The following is a 21,336-nucleotide window of genomic DNA, read 5'->3' as shown; positions in this document are numbered from 1 at the left end:
CCTACATGGAATCATAAGAATTTATAATGAAAGTACATTTAAATCAGTGGGGGAAAGGTAGATTATTTTGTAAGTAGTAATAGGGCAACTGGGTAGCCATGTGGAAAAATAAAGCCATATTCATATCTCACAACAGAAAGTTTTTAAATTTATTCTTATTATTTATGTCTACAAGCACCTGGTGTTCCTAGGTGGTCTCCCATCCACCTAGAACAGTGTTTTGCACTTAGTAGGCACTCAACACATATCTGTTGAATAAATAACATGCTTGTTCCCATAATTAATGATAACTTCCTCTATTATAGTTTTTAATTTGGCGTCTTTAGTTAAACGTTAAAAAATTTCCCCTAAAAAATAGGTTGGTAAACTCAAAAACAAATGCTAAGGATGGCAGGCCAATTGTCACTTTCCCTGACCTATTTCTGATATTCGCAGTTTTTAAAAATCAGGACCTGGACCTCTTTCCTCCACTCCAGCAGCAAAGTTGCTGTGAAAACACCTTATACATAACCTGCCATCTCCCTTTTTAAGAATCTTACATCTTCTGGTGAACCCAAGATGATCTAAGAAATTCAGAATAACTGGAAGCATCTCTAAACTTTTGAAGTTGATCTTTTGGAGATCAGTTATGATCCACAAAATTTATCTTAGCATCTCTGGTAGAGATGTAAATAAATGAAATGGATCATGTTATACAACATTTCTTATTTCCTAAAAAAAAAATCTCCTTTTGCTATCTTAAACAGACTTCCATCCCATAGATCTTCCATAAGAGAATCTTTTAGAACATCTAATCTGACAAATATGTATATACGTATAGTGCAATGAGGGAGGATATTTGAAACCAGGACTAAATCAGAAATCTGGACATGTAACAGTTATATCTACCTTGCACGCTGGATCAGCCTGTAAGCAATGTACTTGTGGAACAGGTATCCCAGCCGAACTGTATCCGTATGAAGTATTTCAGTTATGAGGTTTTTAGCTGTTGCATGTAGCTCTGAAGGGAGTCCAGAAGTTTTTGTGGCCTTATTTAAGAGTATCAGGTTCCTCCTTTGAGCCTCCACATCAACAAAATACCTCTGCTCTTTGAGCTCTTGGGGAGAGGATGGGGGTACCTCTTTGGGTTTCTCCGTACCTGAAACTGAAGTCAGTATGCAGGGCTTGTTTATAGGGGGGAATCGGGATTTCTGGTCCCATTCAGAAGGTAAGATCTGTGATGTTTTGGGTAGCTTAGTAGTAAGAGAAGGTAGTGATGTTATAGGCTTCATGAGAGTGGGAAGGGCCCCCTCATCAATGTAAGGGGTTTGTAATACTGGAGTCCTATCATTAGTGAGATAGGACTGAAATGTTCTGGACTGTTCTGTGACAAAAGGATAGCAGGGGATCTGGATTTCTCCTGAAGTGTCAGAGACTTCTGATATTTGGAACTTCTTAGCGGTGAAAGAGGCTTGAGGTACCTTAAAATTTGGAGCACTCGGGTGGACCAATGCTGATTTAGATTTCGGAGAAGAAATAATTGCCAATCTTTCCTTACTTCTCTTAGAAACTGAAGAGGAAAAATCTTTCTGGGGTTTTCCAGGGGCTGAGGGGGCCCATAGTATTGGGGGATGCCCAGAGGTGGAAGGGATCCATAGTGGGGAAGTTTGTTCAGGAAAAGTCCGTGATACCAGATGCTGCCAAAGGGTGGAAGGAACTTGTAGGTAGGGACATTGCTCACAGGTGGCAGGGGGCTGAAATGCCTGGGGTTGCTCAGAGAGGGTTAAGTGTCCAGATTCTATGAGCTCTTCAGAGATAGAAGCCAACCCAGGAACCAGGGGCTTCCTAGGAGAGAGAGGATCCCAGAGACTGGGAACCTGTGAGGAGGTGGGTGTGACTGCAGATATAAGGGGCTGCCTGGGGTCAGGAAGGGCCTTGGATATCAGAGGTAATTGGGGAGTCAGAGAGTCCCTAGATACAGGGAACTGCCTAGAGTTAAGGGAATCCAGTGCAAGAGGCTGCCCTAAAGTGAGAGGGGCCCCTGATATTGGGAGCTTCCCAGTGGTGGGAGGGACCTCTGGTGCCGGGATCTGCACAGAGGTGGATCGAGTCTTAGAAACTAGGGTCTGTCTCGAGGAAGGAAAAGTCTGTGGTGCCAGAAGCTTCCTAGAGTCAGAAGGAATCCCCATTCCTAGGGATTTCCCAGGGACAAAGGGGGCTTGAACAAGAGGAAACCTTGATATCTGCAAAGGAGAAGAGATCTCAAATATAGAGGACTTTTCAGCCATAGGAGCAGATGATGCCAAAGACTGCCTAGTTCTTAATGTAATGTATTGCCGAGAGGGGAGAGAAGTCTTTGATTCTTGAAATGGTCCAAGAGTGGAAGGAGCTCGTATGGGGGGCTGCTTAGGAATGTGAAGAGCACTTGGTTTGATGGATTCATCAGTAATAGAAAAGGTCCCAACTCCCAGGGTATGTCCTGAAGGAGGAACAGCCCAGAGTCGTGAGGACTGCTCATTAATGGGAGGAAATCTTGATTTTAGGTCCTGCTCAGGCATGTGAGTAATATGCATGGGCTGGGCCTGTCCTGGGGTGAAGGGGGCTCCCAACAGTTGGACTTGCTCAGGGGTAAAGAGAGATCCTAAGGCATGGGCTTTATCTGAGGTGAGAGGGACCCCCAATTTCTGGGCCTGTTCTGTAGTGAGAGAGGTATCTAATGCCTGAGCCTGGTCAAGGGTAAGAGGGACCACTAATGCTTGTTTCTGCTCAGGGGTGAGAGTGATACCCACTGCCTGGGCTTGTTCATGAGTATGTGTGATACCTAAAGTCTGTACTTTCTCAGGAGTAAGAGTAAATGCCAGCGTCTGTGCCCGTTTTGTAAGAAGGTCCTGCAATGCCTGGGTCTGCTGTGGTGTGATAGTGACTCCCAATGCCTTGTCTTGTCTTTGGGTGATAGGGACCTCAACTATCTTGGCCTTTTGAGTAGTTATGGGGATCTGCATTGCCCAGGTCTGTTCTGAAGTGACAGATGGCTTTAATGTCTGTCTCTGGTTAGGGGTAATAAGGTCCCTCAATGTCCAGTCTTGTTCAAGAGGAAGAGAAGCCCTTGATGCTTGGACTTGCTCCTGTGTGAGTATGACTCCCATACCCTGGGATTTCTCAGGAGTGAGAAAAACCTTGAACTGCTCAGCGGTAAGGGTGATGCCCTGGGCCAGGGCCTGCTGAGGGGTGACAGTGATCTCTGGTACGTGGGCCTGCTGAGGGGTGAGAGAGATCCTTAGTGCTTGAGTCTCCTGAGGAGTGTGAGTGACCCCATGTGCCTGTTCAGGAGTGACAGTGATCCCTTGTACATGGGCCTGCTCAGGGGTGATAGTGATCCCCAGTGCCTGAGCCTGCTCAGTGGTGAGAGCGACCCCCAGTGCCTGAGCCTGCTGAGGGGTAAGAGTGATCTGCTGTGCCTGAGCATGCTCAGTGATCCCCTGTATGTGGGCCTGCTCAGAGGTGAGAGTGATGCCCAGTGCCTGAGCCTGCTGAGGGGTGAGAGCGATCCCCTGTGCTTGAGCCTGTTGGTGGATATGAGTGATCCCCATTGACTGAGCCTGCTCAGGAGTGAGAGTGATCCCCATTGACTGAGCCTGTTGTGGGGTGAGAATGATCACTCGTGCTTGAGCCTGCTCAGGGGTGAGAGTGATCCCCATTGACTGAGCCTGGTCAGGGGTGAGAGTGACCCCCTGTGCCTGGGTCTGCTGCAGGCTGAGAGCGATCCCCAGTGTCTGAGCCTGTTGTGGGGTGAGAGTGATCACTCGCGCTTGAGCCTGCTCAGGAGTGAGAGTGATCCCCAGTGTCTGAGCCTGCTCAGGAGTGAGAGTGATCCCCATTGACTGAGCCTGCTCAGGAGTGAGAGTGATCCCCATTGACTGAGCCTGTTTTGGGGTGAGAGTGATCACTCGTGCTTGAGCCTGCTCAGGGGTGAGAGTGATCCCCATTGACTGAGCCTGGTCAGGGGTGAGAGTGATCCCCTGTGCCTGGGCCTGCTGTGGGGTGAGAGTGATCCCCAGTGTCTGAGCCTGCTCAGGGGTGAGAGTGATCCCCATTGACTGAGCCTGGTCAGGGGTGAGAGTGATCCCCATTGACTGAGCCTGGTCAGGGGTGAGAGTGATCCCCTGTGCCTGGGCCTGCTGCGGGGTGAGAGTGATCCCCAGTGTCTGAGCCTGCTCAGGGGTGAGAGTGATCCCCATTGACTGAGCCTGGTCAGGGGTGAGAGTGATCCCCATTGACTGAGCCTGGTCAGGGGTGAGGGTGATCCCCATTGACTGAGCCTGGTCAGGGGTGAGAGTGATCCCCTGTGCCTGGGCCTGCTGCAGGCTGAGAGTGATCCCCAGTGTCTGAGCCTGTTGTGGGGTGAGAGTGATCACTCGCGCTTGAGCCTGCTCAGGAGTGAGAGTGATCCCCAGTGTCTGAGCCTGCTCAGGAGTGAGAGTGATCCCCATTGACCGAGCCTGCTCAGGAGTGAGAGTGATCCCCATTGACTGAGCCTGGTCAGGGGTGAGAGTGATCCCCAGTGTCCGAGCCTGCTCAGGGGTGAGAGTGATCACTCGTGCTTGAGCCTGTTCAGGGGTGAGAGTGATCCCCAGTGTCTGAGCCTGCTCAGGGGTGAGAGTGATCCCCATTGACTGAGCCTGTTGTGGGGTGAGAGTGATCCCCTGTGCCTGGGCCTGCTGCGGGGTGAGAGTGATCCCCAGTGCCTGAGCCTGCTGAGGGGTGACAGTGATCCCCTGTGCCTTGGCCCACTCCGGGGTAATAGTGATCCCTTGTTCTTGAGCCTGCTGAGGGGTGAGAGCGATACCCTGTGATTGGGCCTGATAAGGGGTGAGAGTGATGATGTCTAGTGCCTGAGCCTGCTCAGGGGTGAGAGTGATCCCCAGTGCCTGAGCCTCCTGAGGGGTGATAGTGATCCCCTGTGCCTGTGCCTGCTCAGTGGTGATAGTGATCCCTTGTTCTTGAGCCTGCTGAGGGGTGAGAGTGATACCCTGTGATTGGGCCTGATGAGGTGTGAGAGTGGTGTCCAGTGCCTTTGCATGCTCAGGGGTGAAAGGCCTCCTCAGTCTCTGGGCCTGCTCAGAGGTAGGAGTGATTTTCAGTGCCTTAGTTTTCTTAGGAATGACAGTGATGGACTTTGTGGGAGACTGTTCAAGAATAGGAAAGGGCCCAGGTAAGGAAGACTGTGTGGGGGTGGGAGGAGTAATCGGTATGGGGTGCTTTTCATCAGAAAGAATCTCTTTTGTTTCAAGATTCACTTGGAACTCTTTCCTTTTGTGTAACTGGGATACATCTTTCCTTATGTTCTTCCACCTGGGAGACAATGTTACTGAAGCGTGGCTGAATATCTTTTTTAGGTCTTTGGAGTTTTCCTCCTCCATCTTCATCTGATCCTTTGCTTTTTTCTGCCACCCTTCATGGTCCTCTACGTTGCTCATTGGCTTCTTTTTTTTCTTCTGACTGCTTTCCAGCTCCAGATGTTTCACTTCCTGCTGAACCTTCCTCATCTGCTGTCCCTTCTCCAAGGGCCTCTCTTGCTCTTTGATTTTTTGGCCCTGTGCTTTCAGCTGCGGCTCCTTTTGCTTCTGTTGCTCTTCCTCCTCTTCCATTTGCTTTTGCTTTTCATATTGCTCAATCTGCTTTTGCATCCTCTGTTTTTGCTGTTTCTTCCATATCTTTTCATCCTGCCACTGATTTTGTTTCTGTTCTTGCTTTCCCTCCATCTGGAGCCATGCATTTTCCTTCTCCATATTCTTATTTATTATCTCATATCTCTTTTTCCGGAGGTTCTTTTCTTCTTGTGACTGGTGTTTAAGATTCATATCAAAAATTTTTTCTTGACCCTCTTGCAAATATTCCTTCTCCTTGTGGTCTCTCCCCGCTACTGAGACTACTGGAGCATCTCTTTCACTTTCTATTTCAGTCAAGATCATTTCTATTAAATTGCGAATTGCTGGGTCCATGCTCTCATTTGAGAGTAAAGTTTTAATTTCAGACGTTGCGCTAATTGGCTTCTGAAAATTCAATTCTGGTGTAAATGAGACTGCCTTTTTTTGTTTCATAACTTTCTCTCCAACTTGTGCATTTTTTATATCTTTGTATTTTCTCAAGATTTTTGTTACAGTTTCAGTCACATTTTGGAAATATTCATCCATTTTTGCCTTTATAATTTCTAAGTTTTCAACTTCTGCTTTTTTTAATAGTAACTGCTTTTTTGGTGCAGTCTTTTTATCCAAAAGCTTGCTTATGTTATCAGTTTTCTCTTTCAGGAAAGCCATTATGGCTTTCTGAAATTCTTCTAGGTTACTCTGTTGACTTTTGTCATCTGAACTTCCTAGAGATCTGGTAGATTCTGAAGTCTCTTTAGTTATCCTAAGTTTTGATTTAACAAGTTCATGAGACTTGAACTTCTTGGTAAACAATGATGTGTCTTCTCCAGTTAATTCTTCTTTGTTTGTGGTAGTTTCTGAAGGGCTTTGATGTTTCTTGCCTCTTGCTTTTAATTTCTCAGAGGAATAATCAAATTGGGCCAACCTGAATGGCTCCGCTTGGCTGTCCCTCTCACTTTTGCTCTCTTTGTCTGTTGATTCAGTGGTGGGCTCCTTTTTATCCTCTGAAGAAATTTGGCTTTTCTTAAGTAAATATTCTGCTTTGACCATCCTTGGTTGTTCCCACATACTACTTGCTCCACTTTTGCCACCTTGGCTGTTTTTGTCAGTAGAAGGGAAATCAGCAGGGACATGTTGACCTTTTGATTCAATGGATGATTTTGACTTGGCTTCAGAAGAGGATTTTACTTCTTTATTCTTCTTTTCCAGTTTTTTTTGCTCCAAGTGGTAGTCGACTTTGGTCTCTGAGACTATCTGTTTACGTTCATTTTCACCCAAACTTGATCCAGAAGTCTCATGTACATGTGGTCCTTTTTTATGCTTTCTTTTCTGTGATTGATACTGGTCAGTTCCATCTTTCTGATGGACATCACTTTTTTTCAGTAATATCTTATCTTCGGAAGGTATTTTCTGTTTTTTTTCAGGTAAAGGGGATTGCTGTTCAGTTAAATCCGGAGTCGTTTCAACTTGGACTGTATGTAAAACAGCCGAGTCCCACTTGATCCCTGAGTCTTTGGTCCCTTTTTTTTGGGCCTCATCAACAATAGTTTCTAATTCTTTGGTCAAAATATCATCCATACTGTCTTCTTTATCAGCTTTGCTAATGGGCACGGATGACTGTGGAGAAATCTCAGATAATGTTTTTGAGGTTGATGTGGGCGAAGCTGTAGATACTTTGGATCGAATGAGTTGCTCACACTTTTCTTCTGCATCTTGAAGCCTCTGCTGAAGCATTTCATTTTTTTCACTGAGATCTTCTATTATCTTCAGGGAGAGCTCTTTTTCTTTTTCACTTGTCTCACTTACATACATGTTGGCACTTTGGAGGTTAATAACTTTCACTTCATCATTTAGTGTACTCAATGCTTTAGAAAGGTTTGCTATTGTTGATGATATATATTTAATAGCATTGTTTTCCAATTTATTGAACATTGCAGTACCTACAAGTTCCTGTAGCATACTTTGGATTTCTGAAACCTTTGTATTGGTTGCAAATTCATCACTAATCATCTGATCTGGTCTTAAAGCATGGGCTGTTGCAGGTCGCTTTATAACTCTTTCTTTCCAAGATTTCCATAGAGTACCTCTAGATGCTAAAAGAAAAAATACATAAAAGATGAGATTGTATTTCTTATTTTGTGTTGTGCTTTATCTATGTTTAAGTCTAAGAAAGTTAGCCTAAATTAACAAATAGCTATAGGATAAAGATTCCTCAGGAAACTTCGGCTCTAAAATAAAAGAATAACTTTTTCCACAATCACCTAGAACTTTGTTTCTAGAATTTAGAAGAACTCAGCTAGGACCTCAAATTACCTTCTATTATAAGTTTGGGATTACACACAATGTAGGCCAAAATTTTCCTTTGGCTTTGATTATGCTTGGTGCTTTCCATTTTCTTTTTTGGGTTCTTATCTTTCTTTGCTCCTTTTTCTGAGTCAAAGCTAACTTTGGTTCTTTCAAAATTATCACAAAGAACAAACTAAAGTTAAACATTTGAAGCAATTTCCAGAATGGCTAAATGAGAAGCAATGACAATACTGTACCAAACTGCCCAAGATAACCATTTTAGGACTTTGGAAATTGACCAAAGGCACACGACAAATTTAAAAGCATTTATTCAAGAAAAATTACTGAACCTCAGTGAGAGAAGAAGTGGAAGTCTTTGATGTTTTAGTCTGGATTTGCCCCTATCTCCAACTCCCCAATCCATGGCCTATTAGTTCTACTAGAGTGACTGAAGGCTGTGAGTATTGACAGCCCTACTGCCTGAGGGGGTTGATTTCATGTGGTGCAAAGCTTGGAAAAAGCCGTGATTAGGCATTATTTAAAACAGTGCTTTCTTAACCCATATACAGATCCATTAGCAAAGAATAGAAGCCTTACTGGGTCAATCTGGATGAGCGAGTGGCCAGTCATTGACTTACCACTAAGCTATACTGATGCAAAGGTGACCCCAAGGAATTCAGGCTTAAAAATAAAAACAAAAAGAAAAATAGAAAAAAACTGAGCTGAGATATCAGTGGCTGCATGCTGTGTGAGAGACAAACTCCATCAAATTAGTCCAAGAAAGTCACTAAAAAACAAACAAAAAAACACAACAAAAACAAACCCTGGAGGTTGTAGGAAGAATCAGAATCCAGAGTTGCTATAGTATATAATCTAAAATGTCCAGTTTTCAACATAAAAGAGGCATGCAAAGAAACAGAGAAGAACATCAAAGAATTCCAATAATGGAGCATCTTACAATATACCTGACTGGTACTCCTTAAAACTGTCAGGGACATCAAACACAAGGAAAAGTCTTAGAAACTGTCACAGCCAAGAAAGCCTAAGGAAATGTAACAACTAAATGTAATCAGGTACCCTGAATGGGATCCTGAAACAAAAAAGATATTAGGTAAAAATAAAGAATTATGAATAAATTATGGATTTTAGTTAATAATGTATCAGTATTGATTTGTTAATTATAACAAATGTATCATATTAATGTTCACAGTGGAAACTATGGGGAGAAATATAGAACTCTGTTATTTTCTCAATTTTTCTCTAAATCTAAAACTACCTTTAAAAATAGTCTATTAAAGAATGAAGGTGAAATAAAGATATTCCTAGATAAGCAGATTGATAGAATTTGTTGCTAGTAGACAGTCTAGCCTTATAAAAAATACCAAAGAAGTCCTTTAGGTTGAAAGGAAATGACAAAAGAGAATAATAACTCAAATTCACACAAAGAAATAAAGAGCATCAGTATATGTAGGTAAATATAAAAGACAATAAAAATATTTTTCCTTTTCCTCTTAACTGATTAAAAAAGCAGTCATATAAAAACAATAATTATAAAACTATTGTTGGTCTTATAACACGTACATATATAATATATATACATTATATACATATTGCAACACAGCAGGGGAAAGGAGTAGAGCTATTGGAGCAAAGAGTGTTTTGCTGGAATTAAGTTAGTACAAATCTGAAGCAGATTGTGATAATTTAATATGTATACTGCAATCCCTAGAGCAGTCACTAAGGAAATTACTTCAAAAATATAGGAAAAACTGGAATTAAAATGGTACGCTAGAAAATGTCTGTGTACAGTAATACAAAAGGCAGAAAAATAGGAAAAAGATATGAGACATATAGAAAACAGACAGCAACATGGCAGGTATAACTCCAACTATATCAATAATTACATTAAATACGAATGAATTAAACATTCCAATTAAAAGTCAGGGATTGGTAGGTTGTATTTTTTTAAAAAAAACTCCATAAGATCCAACTATAAGCAACACATCTTAAAGATAACCTTGCAAACAGTAACCACAGGGGAGTTGGAGAATATATACAAAGCTCAGACAAAATAGGCTAGGACAAAATAATGGTTTTAGAGACAATGAGGAACACTTTACAAGGATAAAAGGGTCAGTTCATCAGGAAACAATTACAATTATAAACATATCTATGTAATAACAGAGTCTTTAAATACAGGAAGCAAAAACTGACAGAATTAAAAGGAAAAATAGACAACAATAATAGTTGGAGAGTTCTATATCCCACTTTCAATAATAGCTATGACATCTAGACAGAAAATCAGTAAAGGTATATATAGAAGACTAGAACAATAATATAAGCCAATTATAGACTAGTCCACTCAATAACAGCAGAATATATATTCTTTTCAAGCACTCATGGAACATTCTCCAGAGTAGACTATATACTTGGCTATAAAACAAGTCTCAATAAATCTAAAAGGATTGACATGAAACAAAGTATGTTCCCATATTGCAGTGAGATGGATGGATGGATGGATAGATAGTTGGATGGATAGGCAAGTAGTAGATCATTCATATGCAATCTACTGGTTCTGTTTCTCTGGTTGAACCCTGACCGATAGTTTTTAATACAACACTAAAACCATGATATATAGAAGAAAAAATGATAAACTGATTGGACTTAATTAAAATTAAACACTTTGGAGCTTCAGATTAAGAAAATGAAAAAACAAGCCATAGACTGGGTGAAAATATTTGTAAATCACTTTTCTGGTAATTTATATACAGAATATATAAAGAACTCTTAAAACGCAATAATAAAAATGAGTAAGTATTTTAATAGCTATTTAATCAAAGAAGACATAGGAATGGCTAATAAGTACATAAAAGGGTGCTTAACATCATTAGTCATTAGGGAAATGCAAATTAAAACCATAAGGAGATACCATTTCAAAACTGTTAGAAAGGCTATAATAAAAAAGACAGACATTAACAAGTGTTGTCGAGGATATTGAGAAACTGAAACCCAAGTACATTGCTGATGAGAAATGTAAGATGGTGCTATCACTTGGGTAATCAGTTAACAGTTTCTTTAAAAATTAAACATAAATTTACCAGCAAGAGATAAATTACCTAGTAATTCTTCTCCTAGGTATCTATTGAAAAGAAATGAAAATATATCTCCACACAAAAAGTTAACACAGTGGGAAATATGGCAGAGTGAGAGACATCCTCAGATCTATCACCTTGAAACAACAATAAGCTAAACATCTAGAACTGAGCAAAAAACACACAAATTGCACATCAGCACGTCCGAGCCTGAGATCTGTGCATTAGAACTACCACAGGTCAGAATCCGGAATGTTGAGCAGTGGACTGAGAGAAATAAAGAAGCTGCCTCTCACATCCACTGGAGCTCCTCGCAAGAAAAGGGGGAGGGGTGAAGGTGTGGCAACTTCCTTGAATAGCCCTACCTGGAAGTGCTATGACTTCTACGCAGCCGGCAGCAGGGTCAAGTCAACAGGGCAGAAAGCAGAGAAGAGGGACAGGCCACAGAGAAACAACAGTTGATTTTTACTGGCTCCAGTTTCAAAACTGAGGCTGAGCTGCAGCCTCCAACTCCCAACCCAGAGGGCCCCTCCCCCCATACTCTCTGAGACCAAACACTGTAGAGCCCCAGGGGAATCAGAGCAAATGCTGCTGAGGCTGAAGCTACTTCTTGCAGCCTCTGGAGCTTCCTGCGGGTGGAGGGGAGGGGGGAGAAGGTGTGGCAACTTCACTGAACAGCCCTGCCTGGAAGTTCTGTGACTTTTACGTTGCCGGCAGCAGGGCCCAGTCATTAGGACAGAAAGCAGAGAATCAGGACGGGACCGCAGAGAAACAACAGTTGATTTTTACCAACCCCCAGTTCCAAAACCGAGGCTGAACCACAGCCTCCAACTTTCAACCCAGAGGGCCCCTCCCCCTATACCCTCGGAGACTGATCACCATGGAGCCCCAGGGGAATCTGAGCAAATGCTACTGAAACTGTTGCTAACACTGACAGTGACTGAAACTGTGATTAAATCTACGAGAAAATAAAAAAGACATTATTTAGGATTTATAGAAAGCAGGGATCCAAGAGGCTTAGACACCACCTACTGGAAACCAAAAGAAAAGTACCTTCTTTGCAGCTGGCTAAAGAGAGACCTTTATATAATAAATCTTCTTTCTGGAAAAAAATATACACGTCCATTAATGCCCAGTCTGAGAAAAAGTCCATTAAACACCATGAACAACTAAGGAACAAGGCATCACAGAAAGACAGAGAAAAATCTCCAGAAAATAAGCTTACAAACATAGAAATATGCGATTTAAATGACAGAGAATTAAGGATGGTACTTCTGAAAAACTCAGATTCAAAACGAGTCATATCGATGATTTCAGGAATTGAAAAAACAACTAGACGATCAGGGCAAAGAGATTGAAACCCTCAAGAAGAACAGAATAGCTATTCTGCAAGAGTTGAAAAATGAAATAGCAAGCTTGGGAAATAGAGTCAACCAAATGGAGGAAAAGATCAGTGATATCGAAGACAGAAATTTAGAAATAAAGAAGGAAGAAGAGAGAAACTGAAGAATGAAAAATAATGAAAGAGAAATACAAGAATTAGCTGATACTATCAGGAGAGAAAACATAAAAATAATGGGCATTTTCAAAGGTGAGGAAAAGGAGCAGGGACTAGAAAGCATTTTCAGACAAATAGTGGATGAGAATTTCCCAAATCTAAGGAATGAGCTGGAGCTTGGAATTCAAGAAGTCAACAGAAAACCCAATTATCTCCACCCAAAAAAGGCCTTCACCAAGACACATTGTATTAAAGTTATCAAAAATCAAAAACAATGATAGAATTCTTAGGGCAGCCAGGGAGAAGAAAATAGTAACTTATAAAGGAAAACCCGTTAAATTATTATCACACTTCTCAGCACAGACCTTACAAGCCAGAAAGGAATGGAATCAAATATTTAAACTATTATGTGAAAGGACCTACCATCCTAGAATAATGGATTTAGCTAAGCTCTTCTTAAGATATGAAGGAGAAATTAAGACCTCTCTAGATATAGAAAAATTGAGGGAATTCTCCACTACGAGGCTTGTACAGGAAATACTGAAAGGGGGTCAGCTAACCTAAAATGAAATGACAAAAAAAAAAATACATAATTAGGAGTAAAATGACTACCAGGCAAATAGAAGCAGAGGAGTGCAATCTTTACTAAGAATAGGGCATTATAGGCTTAAATAATAAGAAAATTGCTATAGCAAGATAGTAATGAAAGTTCAGCATCCATAGGGACAAATTGAGACAATGACTGAAAAGGGGAGGAGTCAAAGATCCAAATTTGCAAAGAGGAAAGGAGATAAGTCACACGCAGAAGAAAATGGACTACTGTATGTATGTATGTATGTATGTATGTGTATATATTATATATATATATATATATATATATATATATATATATATATATAACTATCCTTTTCAGATTCGTAATGCTAACCACATACCAAAGATTCAGAACTGAAGTATTTAACATAAAACAAGAAGAACCAGAGGTAAAACCCACAAAAGCCAACCAAAATAAAGAAAACAGAAACACAAGGACAAGGAAGCAATGGAAACACCGAGCTACCAGAAAACAAAAGATAAAATGGCTATAAGACGACCTCATATTTCAATAATCACCCTAAACATAAATGGACTCACCAATGAAAAGGCAAGGAGTTGCAGATTGGGTCAAAAAACAAAACCCAACCATATGCTAGCTCCAGGAGACACATCTCAGCTCCAAAGACAAAGATGGATTCAAAGTGAAATGGTAGAAAATGCTATTTCAAGCAAATGGTATTCAGAGAAAAGCAGGAGTAGCAGTACTAATATCAGATGAAATAGACTTCGAAATTAAAAAAAGGTAAAAAAAAGATACCGAGGGACACTTCATAATGATGAAGGGAATCATGCAGCAAGAAGACATAACACTTATTAATATCTATGCTCCCAATCAAGGAGCCTCAAAATATGTAAAGCAATTACTAATAGAACTAAAGGGAGAAACAGACCAAAACTCTACCATAGAAGGGGACCTAAATACCCCACTGTCAGATATGGACAGATCATCCAAACAGAAATTCAATAAGGAAGTAACATCTTTACATGACGCATTAGACCAACTGGACATAATTGACATATACAGAACTTTCCATCCCAATCAGCTGCTTATACATTCTTCTCTAGTGCACATGGAACATTCTCAAGAATCGACCATATGCTGGGACACAAAAAGAGCCTCAACAAATATAAGAGGGTTGAAATCATACCAACCATATTCTCTGATCATAATGCTTTGAAACTAGAGATCAACTGTAAAAAGAAAGTAGAAAGAACCACAAATACATGGAGATTAAACAACGAGCTGCTGAAGAATAACTGGGTTAGGGAAGAAATAAAAAGAGAGATCAAGAGATATATAGAAACAAGTGATAATGATAGTACAACATATTAAAACTTTTGGGACATGGAAAAGTCATAAGAGCAAAGTTCATATCATTACAGGCCTATCTACAAAAACAAGAATGAGCCCAAATAAACAACTTAACACTTCATTTTAAAAAAACTAGAAAAAGAACAACAAATGAAGCCTAAAGTCAGCAGAAGGAAAGAAATCATCAAAATTAGAGCAGAAATAAATGAAATTGGAAACCAAAAAGAACAAGAGAAAAACGTGCAACAAAAGAGCTGGTTCTTTGAGAAGGTTAATAAAACAGATAAACCCCTGACTAGACTAACTAAAGAAAAAGGAGGAAGGACACAAAAAAACAAAATCAGGGATGAAAGAGGGGAAATTATGACTGACATTGCAGGAATACAAAGAATCAAACAAGAATACTATGAAAAAGTATATAATAACAAATTTAATAACCTAGAAGAAATGGACCAATACTTAGAAAAATACAGCCTTCGTAGACTGAATCAAGAACTGGAAAATCTAAATAGACCAATCAGCAGTATGGAAATTGAAACAATCATCAAAAACCTACCAAAAATTCAAAGTCCAGGACCAGATGGCTTCACTAGTGAATTCTACCAAACATTCAAAGATTTAATACCTATTCTCCTCAAACTCTTCCAAAAAACTGAAGAAGAAGCAGTACTTTCCAATTCATTTTATGAGGCCAATATCACTCTGATACCAAAACCTTATAAAGATAACACAAAAAAAGAAAACTACAGACCAATATCTATGAACACACATACAAAAATCCTAAATAAGATACTAGTGAACCGAATACTGCAACATATTAAAAAGATTATACACCACAATCAAGTGGTCTTCATCCCAGGGGCACAGGGATAGTTCAACATATGTAAGTCAATTAATGTGATGCACCACATAAATTAAAAAATGAGAATCATATGATCATATCCATAGATGCAGAAAAAGCCTTCGACAAGATACAGCATCTGTTAATGATCAAAACACTTAACAAAATCAGTATTAGAAGGAAAGTACCTTAACATAATAAAGGCCATCTGTGACGAACCCTTAGCCAACATTATACTTAATGGTGAAAAACTAAAAACCTTCCCTCTAAGATCAGGAACAAAGCAAGGCTGTCCACTGTCACCGCTGTTTTTCAGTATAACATTGGAAGTCCTAGCGAGTGCAATCAGACAAGAGAAAGATATAAAAGGCATCCAAATGGGAAACTGTCACTATTTGTGGATGACATAATTCTCTATATAGAAAACCCTAAAGACTCCACAAGAACGGTACAATAAGTAAATACAGTATAGTCTCGGGATACAAAAATCAACGTTCAAAATTCCATAGCGTTCCTATACTCTAATAATGAAGTATCAGAAAAAGAAGTGAAAAAAATAATTCCTTTCGCAATTGCAACAAAAAGAATAAAATACTTAGGAATAAATTTAATGAAACATATGCAGGACCTATATATTGAAAACTACCAGATGCTATTAAAAGAAATCAAAGAAGATACAAAGAAATAGAAAGATATTTCGTGTTCTTGGATTGGAAGAATCAACATAGTTAAAATGACCTTATTACCTAAAGCATTATACAGATTTAATGCAATTCCAATCAAAATTCCATCAGCATTTTTTACAGAAATAGAACAAAACATCAGATTTGTATGGAAGCACAAAAGACCTCGAATTGCTAAAGCCATCCTGAGAAGAAAGAATGAGGCTGGAGGCATTACTCTGCCCGACTTCAAAGTATACTACAAAGCGAAAGTAAACGGCATGGTATTGGCAAGAAAACAGACACACGGACCAGTGGAATAGAATCAAGAATCCAGAAGTAAACCCATATTTATATGGACAAATAATTTTCGACAAAAAAAGTCAAAAACATACAGTGAAGAAAGGAAAACCTCTTCAATAAATGGTGCTGGGAAAACTGGAAATCCACCTGCAAAAGAATGAAACTAGACTGCTGTCTATCACCACACACCAAAATTAACTCAAAATGGATTAAGGGCCTGAATATAAGACCTGAAACAATAAAATGCATAGAAGAAAACATAGGAACGAAACTCAAGGACTTTGGACTTACAGAAGATTTTATGAATTTGACCTCAAAGGCAAGGGAAGTAAAAGCTAAAATAAGTGAATGGGATTACAACAAACTAAAAAGCTTCTGCTCAGCAAAAGAAACTGTCAACAAGGTAAAGAGACAGCCATTCGAATGGGAAAATATATTTGCAAGCAATGCCTCTGATAAGGGCCTAATATTCAAAATATACCAAAAACTCATGACTCAATAACAACAAAAAAAACAAATGATACAATCAAAAAATGGGCAGAGGACCTGAACAGACACTTCTCCCTAGAGGACATACAAAAGGCCAATAAATATATGAAAAGATGCTCAACATCGCTAGCTATTAGGGAAATACAAATCAAAACCACAATGAGATACCATCTGACACCTGTTAGAATAGCTCTAATTAACAGGACAAGTAATAACAAATGTTGGAGAGGATGTGGAAAAAAGGAACCCTCACACACTGCTGGTGGGACTGCAAATTGGTATAGCCGCTATGGAAAACAGTATGGAGGTTCCTCAAAAAACTAAGAATTGATCTACCATATGATCCAGCAATCCCTCTACTGGGTATTTACCCCTTGAAAACCCATATCCGAAAAGATATTTGCACACCGATGCTCATAGCAGCATTATTCACAGTGGCCAGCACATGGAGGCAACTGAAGTATCCTACGATAGATGACTGGCTAAAGAAGCTTTGGTACACATATACAATGGAATATTACTCAGTCATAAGAAGAGTTGAAATACTGCCATTTGCGACAACATGGGTGGACCTTGAGATAATCATGTTAAGCGAAATAAGCCAGGCAGAAAAAGTTGAAAATCACATGATATCACTTATATGTGGGAAATAAACCTAAAAGCAACAAATGAACAGGACAAACAAATAGACTCATGGACATGGACAATGGACTAGTGGTTACCAGAGGTTAGGGGAGAAGGGGAGAAGTAGATGAAGTAAAAGAGTCAATATAGGGGGACAGGGGTAGGGCGATGTGGGTAAAGGGAATCAAATATATGATAGCTGAAGAAAACTGGACTTTGAGTGGTAATCACACAATAGACTATATAGATGTCAAATTATGTACACCTGAAAAATATATAGTTAAATTAACCACTGTTACCCCAATAAACTTAAAGCACTTTTTAAAAAGCGTGTTAATAGCAGCATTATTCAAATAGCCAAAAAGTAGAAAAAAAATCCAAATATCCATGAACTGGTGAATGGGTAAACAAAGTGTGGTATATGCAAACAGTGGTATACAATTGGCAAGAGAAAGGAAGAAACTCATACTGATACATCCTATAATATAGCTGAACTTCAAAAGCATTAAGCAAAATGAAAGAAACCAGACAGAAAAGACCACATATAATTTGATTTTATGAAATATCCTGTTGGGATAGGAAATAGATTAGTTATTGTCTGGGCCTCGAGGTGGGAATAAATATTGACTGAAATGGCCATAAGAGATTTTTTGGGGATGATACAGATGTTCTAAAATTGGATTGTAGTGATGGTTGCACAACTCTAAATTTACTAAAAGTCATTGAAGTGTACAATTTATAGGTGAATTTTATTGTAGGTAAATTACACCTCAATAAAGCTGTTTTTTAGAAAAAGTAAAATCTATTTCCAATGTCTTAAACCATTCTTACTTGTTTTTTTACTTTCTTTCTTTTTTTCTTCGAGCAAATAGGCACTAATTCTACTCAGTATGTTGACATTGCTCTCAATAGCTCTGAACGTTTCTGGTAAAATCTCCATTCGTGCTATCCAATGGTGGTGTTCATCGATATCCATTACAGTCATCTCCGACAAAATGGCATCTTGAAGAGAGTAAAACAAGTTCTTTTGTGCAGAAAATAAATAATTATAACCATATGGACTTATAATATTAGCTAACTATTCAATGTAGTGTTGAGGAATATAAATATCTCACACTTATTGCTATTCTGAGGCTTTTCTCTATGAAGAAATGAGAGGGGGACATTGAGTAGAAAGCTGAACAGTAAGTCTTGGGTATAAAAATATGAATCAGGTTAAAAGGTATCTATCTGGTTTAGTTCCCTGACTCCAGGGAAGTAAGTATCTCAAATGTATACCATAATTTACTCCTTTGGTAAGTTATCTAGCATTTTATAACCCCCATTACATGAGATTTCTTGCAACTAAATTAAATTCTTCTGTTTTGTATTCTTAGGTTATTCATTGGTTCATTCGACCAATGTCTCCTCTATCACATTCTATTCTAGATGTTGAGGATACAACATTGAATAAAAAAATTCCCTGACTTCATACTGCTTACATTCTAGTAAGACAGCCAGAAAATCAAAATAAAAACATTAATTATATGGACGTGGTTCCATAGTGTAGCAGTTAGCATGTCTGCTTTACACGCAGAAGGTCATGTGTTCATGCTCCAGTGGAGCCACAGTCCATGGTTTAGGGCCATGAAACCCTGAACAAGCCCAATGTCTGATCTTGGAAGCTAAGCAGGGTTGGGCCTGGTTAGTACTTGGATGGGAGACCACCTAGGAAGACCAGGTGCTGTAGGCATAAATTATAATAATAATAATAATAATAAACATTAATTATATAGTATATCAGATAGTAAGAAATGGTATAGACAAAAATAGAGTAAAGAATAATGGACAGTGCCAAAGGGTAGGGAATGGGGATGGTTAGAGAACACCTCATTTTTAAGCGAGATATAAGCAGAGAATGATCCATGTGGCTACCTGGTGGAAAACGTTCCAGGCAAGGGAATAGTAAGCATAAAGACACTGGGCAGGAACGTGTTGGCATGTGTGAAGGAAAACAAGAATAGCTGGCACTAAGTGAGCAAGCCTATATTTTTCTTATTTTATCCTTACTAGAACAGAGGACAGCTGTTGAATAACACCTTAGCCTTTTTTCGTTTATCTTCTAATTCTTCAAAATTTACTTATAGATTCTATTCTCTAGCCATTTCATTAACTGTGGTTTTCCTTTGAACCACTTTTGAAAACTTACTCCATTCTTCCAACCAAGCCAGGATGTGGACAAGAGTCTTTTCTCTAATTTCAGCAGAATTAGCATAAATAGCTATTTTCTCCAACAAATATGGTCTCCGTTTCTTATGTTCCGTAAGGGAGATTTTCCTTCCAGGGTGTATGTTCTCATCAAAAGCGTAGCGATTTATTGCCCGCTGCACATTTTGCATTATGTCACCCAGCTGCATATTAATGTCCTATAAGAAGGGGGATATATTAATTAATTCTCAGCTTGAAAATAAACTTCAGTCACCTTTCTTCCCAGAATGTTAGTAAGAGTTATTATAATGCGGTCCAATCAAATCCTGCTAATTCTAGCTTTACTGTGGGTCTTAGATTTTCTCTCTTAAAAATTTTTTTCTGCCTTCATCATCCTAGCATTGCTACGATATAATGAAAATGAGATTGGGTTTGAAACAATATCTGAATTCCAACTTTAGCTCCTTCATTAAAATGACTTTTAGTAAACCATTCAACAATTCCGAGATGCCTCTGCCTCATCTGTTAAATGGTGGAGATACTAAATTCACAGCTGATGTGAGGTGTATAACATGTGAAAATGCTTTATAAGCTATGGCTGCCATAAACACAAACAAACAAACAAACAAACAAACAGAAGTAGCTTCTTTTTTCTTTCTTTACCTGGACCTCACACCTGGAAAACAGCTTTCAGAATATTCCTCAACATGACTTTTATTTCATTATCTCTTCTCCTCAAGGGTCTTCTATTCATCACTTTATCTCAGTAGTTTATGATGAGGGTAGTTACTGCCTCATATATGGCACTTGGAAGTTTATGGAAGCATTTTTAGTTGTAACAATCATTGGGAGGACTTATTGGCATTTAGTATAGGATGCTAAGAGATAGCCCATCCTATAATCCACACAACTAAGAATTGGCCCAATCCTGCATAAATTTTGACTGTCCCTTGAGACATTCATGTAGGTAAAAAAAAAAAAAATGTTTAAGTAGAAATTTACTACTTTTAAAATATAAACGCGAAGAGGTTTTTTTTTTTTTTTGCCTAGTTTAATTACATAACTAAAGTTCCCAGGAATGCAAATATATAAATCAATGAAAAATGTTTTTTTAGAATTTCTCCCATAAAATTTCACAATTCTGAAACACCACAGTACCAACAATGTACTGTTGTTGATATTATGGAGTACAGTACAATAAACCTATATTTGTGTCAGTTTACGTATGTAAGATTCACATTTATTTTAATTCTATGTACAGATGCAAACGTGTCTACTTCTTTATTGTATCTTCTAGTAAAGTTTACCTAGAATTTAAACATTGAAATGCATGTTATTATAAATTGCTTTCCTTTTATTTACCTTCGCATGTATATTTCTTAAAATATTTTATGACTGAATTTCATGTCAGAGGGATAAAAGGAAACTTCAAAATATTTTAAAAGGGCATAGTAAATATTGTAGAGCAGGGGCCCCTAAACATCCAGGCCATGGACCGGAACTGGTCTGTGGCTTGTTAGGAACCAGGCTGCATAGCAGGATGTGAGCGGCAGGCAAGTGAGTGAAGCTTCATTTGTATTTTCAGCCACTTCCTAGTGCTAGCATCACCGCCTTAGCTCCACCTCAGATCATTAGACATTAGGTTCTCTCATAGGAGAACTGTCTCTGGTGCCGAAAAGGTTTGGTACCACTGTGATAAATGAAGAACCACTGCTCCACCTTTTCCACCTTTATCAATTATTCTTTTCATTTGGCTTTAGACAAATCTAATTCTCTCTATGCCCCTTATAATAAGAGTAATATTTGGAATTCGTAAAA

At 39.1% G+C, this 21,336-nt stretch overlaps 2 protein-coding genes and 1 pseudogene across 3 annotated transcripts in view; 2 read left to right on the top strand and 1 right to left on the bottom strand.

Moving 5' to 3' along the window:
* LARP4 (La ribonucleoprotein 4) overlaps window positions 1-21,336 on the top strand; it is a 144,122-nt gene that overhangs the window by 39,316 nt on the left and 83,470 nt on the right. The window lies entirely within an intron of this gene.
* The window catches only part of FAM186A (family with sequence similarity 186 member A), an 81,194-nt gene that overhangs the window by 38,817 nt on the left and 21,041 nt on the right, over window positions 1-21,336 (bottom strand). Inside the window, exons 2-4 of the mRNA XM_036235863.1 lie at window positions 19,520-19,736; window positions 18,163-18,333; window positions 889-7,720 (exon numbers count right to left, since the gene is read on the bottom strand). Coding sequence (XP_036091756.1) covers window positions 889-7,720; window positions 18,163-18,333; window positions 19,520-19,736 — 7,220 coding nt within the window. The remainder of the gene's footprint in view (window positions 1-888; window positions 7,721-18,162; window positions 18,334-19,519; window positions 19,737-21,336) is intronic.
* Window positions 18,948-19,063, top strand: LOC118614322 (annotated as a pseudogene).

The sequence above is a fragment of the Rousettus aegyptiacus genome, unplaced genomic scaffold, assembly GCF_014176215.1.
Source record: "Rousettus aegyptiacus isolate mRouAeg1 unplaced genomic scaffold, mRouAeg1.p scaffold_m13_p_2, whole genome shotgun sequence".
Taxonomy (NCBI): Eukaryota; Metazoa; Chordata; class Mammalia; order Chiroptera; family Pteropodidae; genus Rousettus; species Rousettus aegyptiacus.
This window is presented reverse-complemented; position numbering and strand designations above follow the sequence as displayed.